Source organism: Barbus barbus (assembly GCF_936440315.1).
Source record: "Barbus barbus genome assembly, chromosome: 9".
Taxonomy (NCBI): domain Eukaryota; kingdom Metazoa; phylum Chordata; class Actinopteri; order Cypriniformes; family Cyprinidae; genus Barbus; species Barbus barbus.
In genome coordinates, this window is record NC_136737.1 from 6,323,344 (window position 1) to 6,329,765 (window position 6,422).

The 6,422-nt window shown below is 33.8% G+C and overlaps 1 protein-coding gene across 2 annotated transcripts; it reads left to right on the forward strand.

Moving 5' to 3' along the window:
- Positions 1 to 1,801: 1,801 nt before the first annotated feature.
- LOC306874946 (CD48 antigen-like) lies at positions 1,802 to 3,504 on the forward strand. Of its 2 annotated transcripts, none has more exons than XM_079425284.1 (4): positions 1,802 to 1,964; positions 2,067 to 2,390; positions 2,686 to 2,973; positions 3,250 to 3,504. In XM_079425284.1, the coding sequence occupies exons 1-4, from the start codon at positions 1,913 to 1,915 to the stop codon at positions 3,366 to 3,368; spliced, it is 783 nt and encodes a 260-aa protein (XP_079281410.1). In that variant the 5' UTR covers positions 1,802 to 1,912; the 3' UTR covers positions 3,369 to 3,504. The 2 variants fall into 2 exon arrangements, with proteins under 2 accessions (XP_079281410.1, XP_079281409.1); XM_079425283.1 differs by having other exon boundaries at positions 1,835 to 1,964; positions 3,247 to 3,500.
- Positions 3,505 to 6,422: the final 2,918 nt, after the last annotated feature.

Sequence of the window (6,422 nt, forward strand, 5' to 3'; positions counted from 1 at the left end):
AGATCATTTATATTTACATTCTATTAGTAAAGTGAGGGGCAGAATTGTATTCTTATTCATTAAAGGGTTAGTTCACCCAAAAATGAAAATTAGCCTGTGTTTTACTCACCCTCGAGGCATCCTAGGTGTATATCACTTTCTTCTTTCAGACGAATCATATCGGAGTTATATTAAAAATTGTCCTGGCTCTTCCACGCGTTATCATTGCAGTCATCGGGTGTTTCTGTTCAACTGTCCACAAGTCATCAAATAAAGTGGTATTAAGTTACAGCTTACAAGCTATTGAATATTGCACCATTAAACTTTGTTGAAACAACAATATTTACAGAAGCCTCTGACCAGGAGAAATTATTGAAATAAAACAGCAGACTGACAGAACTGCATAATAAAAGCCCAACAGACTTCAGTACTTTAGATGATAATGCTGACATTTAAACTTGCTTACATTTTGAGAACATCATGCGAACAGATGATCTGATCTGAACCTGATCTAAACAGCACGCTTCTGTGTGCATTGCTCCGTATCATAAAAAAATCACTTCTTTTGTTTCTGTTTTTAAATCGGTATTTATTTATTTATATTTATTAATCCTTACTAATTTCAAAAACATTTTTTGAATATAATTTGCATATAAAAATGCCTATTACGTTAGTCATGATTAAGTAGCAACATATTTAATGGAAAACCTTTTTTTTACCATTAGTTAGATTAGGCAAAAGAAGCTAGAATCAAGGATTGAATTCACAGCATTTAAACACATATTTAAAGGCTGATATTGGATCTTTGAGGATAAACATCATATTATGTGACTATGCATTATTTGACTGACTATAGTTCTGCCTTAAGAACAAATGGTGTAGAGTAAGTTAAAATTGAGCTAGTACTTACTAAGCCTCTTAAGTGGACTTTATGATCCAGTTTATGTAAGAACTTACGAATTGTTGAGTGTTTGAATCTTCTGTAATAATTGCATATGAGTCCCTCAGTTGTCCTCAGTGTGGAAAGATGAATCTCAAAATCATACAGTCATTGTTGGAAAGAGTTCAAATACACAAAAATGCTGGAAAACCAAAGAATTTGTGGGACCTGAAGGATTTTTCTGAAGAACAGCAGACAGTTTAACTGTTCAGGACAAACAAGGGATTCATGAACAACTATCACTAAACAAAAAAACACAGCTGTGGATCGTTCAGGTAACAACACAGTATTAAGAATCAAGTGTATGTAAACTTTTGAACGGGGTCATTTTTGTAAATTCAAATATTTTCTCTTGTGGACTATATGTAAACATATTTTATGGGGGGGGGGGGGCAAACAAAACAAAAAAAAACATAATAATAATAATAATGTGATTCACTGAATGTATTGTGAGCAGCTCAGTTTGAGTCGAGTTAAACCTGCTGTGGTCTGATTTATCTTCATCTAATGTTGGTGGTCAAACATCTCCTGCATCAGTGTGTCTATTATTAGATGAATGAGGTCAGTGTGCGTCAGTAGTTTGTGGCTGAAGCGTTTCTTCATTTTCTCTCCTACCTATATGAACCAAACATTCAGACTTGTGTTCTGATAAAACATCTTTACAGCTAAATAAAATGAATCCAACAGTCAATTTAGAGTCAGAAGTAAAATATATTATCATGCATCATTGATGAACCACAGATTGACATCTGATCATCTCACAACACTATATCTAAATCAAAATTCATGACTTCACTCTTCTGCTGTTAGTTTTCATACAGGACCAGAATTCATTTGGAAATATAATGCGATTTATAATTTTCACGACTTCCTGTTTTAAAGGAAATGACCACGTGAGAACTGTGACGGAGGTTCAGACTTGTTGAGGAGAGACCACAAACACACACAGCATCAGTTCAGACGTGTTTCAGACATTAGGATTCAAGTGAACTGATGAAGAAAATGTTTCTCAAATTAGTTTTGTTCAGTGTGTGGCGTCTGGTTGGTGAGTTTGCGTTTGTTCTGCTACCTTGTAAGAAGTACTGATTAAATGATGTAAGGCATCAAGTGATTTTAAAGATTGAATCTGAGAAAAACTCTTCTTCAGGTGTGTTTGGTGAAGATGAAGTGGAGTCAGTGTCAGTGCTGGAGGGAGATTCAGTCTCTCTAAACTCTGGTTTTACTGAAATGATGGATGATGATCTGATTCTGTGGAGGTTTGGATCTGAAAACACTTTAATAGCTCAAATCAGTGTAATGGCCGACAGAATCACTGTATATGATGATGTTCTTGATGGGAGATTCAGAGACAGACTGAAGCTGGATCATCAAACTGGATCTCTGATCATCACAAACACCAGAACTGAACACACTGGACTCTATCAACTACAGATCAACAGAGTGAGCAAGAACTTCAGTCTCACTGTCTATGGTGAGTTCAATATTAATTTCTTTAATTTATTATAGCTTTAAAGTATATAAAGTATTTTCAGTTTTAAAAATGATAACATCTGAGATACACATTCATTTTGACTTTAATTTTAAACCTATTAAACAGTTTTCTTTTGAGTAATTATTCTGATGTTGTCTTCTCAGAGAGTGTTATTAAAGAAAAAAAATATAATATAATACAACTGAAATCACAAACAGTCACTCAGTGACATCACAGAATCTCACTCAACACAAGAAACAGCATTATTTACTCCGATGTTTCTAATATTTCTCAGCTCATCTGCCTGTTCCTGTCATCAGTAGAGATTGTTCATCATCATCATCATCATCATCATATTGTTCATTGTTGTGTTCAGTGGTGAATGTGGGTCATGTGACTCTCTCCTGGTACAAAGGAAACAGTTTATTGTCCAGCATCAGTGTGTCTGATCTCAGCATCAGTCTCTCTCTACCTCTGGAGGTGGAATATCGGGATAAAAACACCTACAGCTGTGTGCTCAACAATCCCATCAGCAACCAGACTCAACATCTGGACATCACTCAACTCTGTCACACATGTGCAGGTACAGCAGCACTGATATCATTCAGATTTATGAATCAATTTGTTGATTTTACAAAGACTGATAACTTAAGATGCCAGAAAGGATGAGTTTTTGTCATCATTTACTCATGCCTTTCTAAGTTTTTTTTTTTCTTTTTTTCTTGGAGCAAAAAAAACCATTTTGCAAATATGTTTCTTGATATAGGCTGTGTGTTTTATTACAATTTATAACAATGTTATCATTGCTCTCTCTCTCTTTATAATTATTACTATTAATTAATTACTTTTTTCCCAGAAGTCCATGGCTGTGATACTGCTGAAGCTGTGATCCGATTGGTCGTCACGGCTCTGATGGGCGTGGCTGCTGTTGCTGCAGCTGTGCTTCTGATTAATGACATCAGATTTGCTAGAGGCTGAAAGGAGAAAACAGAACAGATATGAAATATTTTGGAATCTTAATCTTAAATTTTTTTTTAAATATCTAATTGTTTAATTATGTTGAAACAAATATTTGCCTCTGAACTAGATCATATTAAAGTTCATTATCTTAATGAATCCTTTCAGTATGGTGTACACTGGGACCATCTGGTGGCTAGAATGTGTTCCCCCTTGTCTAGTATGAAAGATGCCCACATCCACTCTTGGGGGCTGATTATTCTGTATCATGGAGAGTGACAAACGGAGTTGGGGATCCAAATGCAAGGTTTTTATTTACAAACATGGTCAAAACAGGCGGGGGTCGAACACTAGCAAACAGTACATTTCAAGGCAGAGGCAAACGCAGGGCCGATTCTAGACATAGGAGGCCCCAGGCAAAAGTACACAGAAACATTGCAAATGCTTGAAATGCTTGTCATACTGACACATATTCGTAGAGATTTATATCTATAACTCATATATTGTTCTTTATTTTTAACTGAGGTAGTGACATGATAACAGCAATCTATGAATTTAGACTTAAAACGTACTCAATTGGTCTGTATCAACTCATGTTTGAAGTGCATTAAGTATTATTAGGTAATCCTCAAATTATGATTATTAAATTTAAACCATATATATATATATATATATATATATGCCACTGGAGGCATACTTGCCAGATTATGGAGTCAAAAAATTCTGGTGTCAAACAATATAATTCTGCCCAGTCCTGAGTAGGCCTTCCATTTGAATAACCAGTTTTACTACTAATACTATGGTTAAACTATGGTTAGTGTAGCAAAACTATAGTTAATATGTTGAAGGAGTGAATCACAGATCTACAATGACCATCGTAATAATATTAATTATAATATTTTTAAGCTAATTTTTATTTAATTGATCACATCTCTGACTCCTGGTCCTTGGGTTTTAACTGTAAATTCCCCAACAATGTGGTAACCATTGTTTAACTATAGTAAACCTTTTTTTTTTTTTTTTTACTAAAACCCTGGTTAATTTTCGTAAGGAATGTGTGCCAGGTTGACAAAAAAATCAACATAAATTTACACTTTAAGAGGAAACATGAATATAGAGATGCCATTTTGATTGCTTTAAGATTAAGACAACTTTTAAGTTTCCACATACTTGTCTGGGTCATCTTTGAATAAAATAATAACTAAAAAAGACCTAGATTATTTTTTTGTTAATGCATATGAAAATTAGCCAGCAGGAAGTTATATTTTCCTATATTCTCTTTTGAGTACTCCAAAGAATCAAAACAGTCCAAAGAAAACATCTTTAAAATAGAAAGAAAAGTCACTTACTTACAAAATGAGGTTGGATAAGCATTTTAAAATAAATAAATAAAAACTATTTATCTGTGAACATTGCCAAAGCAAGTGAATTCAATCTTCCTCAGAAGAGTGATAAAAGCAGCAACTCTCTTCAATGTCTGACTTTTATTATAATTACGTCCATAAGTTCTTTGTGGAATTACTAACTCATAAATCTGTTGTTTGACCTCTTCATATTTATGACAGAACTATAGTTTCTCAATTCGATAGGCCGGAGACTGTAGATGTTGCTAAACGGCAAAAAATGACAAATGTTCATAACATTCTCAAGTGCAGGAGTCTCCAACCCTGTTCCTGGAGATCTCCTGTGCTGTAGCTCCAATCTAAATCAAACACACCTTAACCAGCTAATCAAGGTGTTACTTTCATTAGAAGCAGGGGTGTGTATCTTCACCAACAGTGTTGGAGATCCCCTGCTCCATTGCCATCCATTTCATATTCCTTGATAAATTACACAGTTTCTTATTTTGTTTAATTTCTTTGCCCTGTTTTAATTGTACACAGAACTGCTACAAATGCATTGAAAATACAAATGACGCCTAATAAAACATCTTCTAACCAAAAACTGAACCTGCTGAACACATCTAGAATTCATATATAGGCTTGTATTTAATAAAGTGTTGTCATAAACCAGTAAACTATGAATTCAGATTGAATAATTCAATAGTTTTCCAGTACCAATGAATGAAATGGTTACATTAACTGCTATTAAATAATTTAAACGATAACAGCAGCGATATGCCACTATGGCTTTGTGTACCAATTTTGACCCCAACAGTCACTTAAACATTTCATTCTAGCCATAAAATTGTCATTTTGAAGATTGAAAGAAAAAAAACAGATGAATAAATATGATCAGAAGCGTTTTTGCAGCATATTAGGCATTAACTGTGTGGGTTCTGTGTTAACAAAGAAAATGACATCTTAAAGCTTTCCCAATTATCTTTTCAATTTGTTTTTATGACTCTTTTACTATTCATGTGTGTGTGCGTGCGTGTGCGAGTGTACAAACACAAATAATGATAATTTACTCCTTTTATCCCAGTTTATTTTAAAATCCCACAAATAATGTACACCTTACACCACATAAAACATACATAAAACTTAATGGTTCAATTATTAAAAATAAATTGCTCCACAGATACTATCTAACTGTTGATCTATTCAATAGTAGAGGTAACGCAAGATAAGTTGTCTAGAAAGTACAGACTACAGAGATACAGAGCAACATCTCAAAAAACTGAAGATTCATACAGAATCGTTCAACCTCCACGAGATGTGCTGAAACACCACAACTTACATAAACAGCTGAAGACAAACATATTCCACAAGCACTAAACTAACTAACCCGCCACCACTTATTATAATAACACCAGTGATAATACATTTATGATGTTCTGTATTTGATGTTTTGCTAAAAGACTAATTGTAAAAGCCAGGATTATAAACTGCATCTATCAGATAATTCAATCGGAATTTTTAGTGCCTTATATAAGCAATGGGAAAAATGTTGCAGTGGATACATTCTGATCTCGTACGGAGGGCGTTACAAGACCCTTAATTTAATGAAAATAATTACTGTATATTATCCCTTACTTAAAATAATAAAAAATTATAATTTCTGCTACTCTGCTTAAAAACAATGGTGCGATACATCATTTCTTTCTTTTTATATTCTATGATTATTTTCTTACAA

Coding starts and splice junctions, on each gene's coding strand:
- LOC306874946 (XM_079425283.1), top strand. CDS start 1,913: ATGAAGAAAATGTTTCTCAAATTAGTTTTGTTCAGTGTGTGGCGTCTG. Junction 1,965..2,066: donor CAGTGTGTGGCGTCTGGTTG/GTGAGTTTGCGT, acceptor ACTCTTCTTCAG/GTGTGTTTGGTGAAGATGAA. Junction 2,974..3,246: donor ACTCTGTCACACATGTGCAG/GTACAGCAGCAC, acceptor CTTTTTTCCCAG/AAGTCCATGGCTGTGATACT.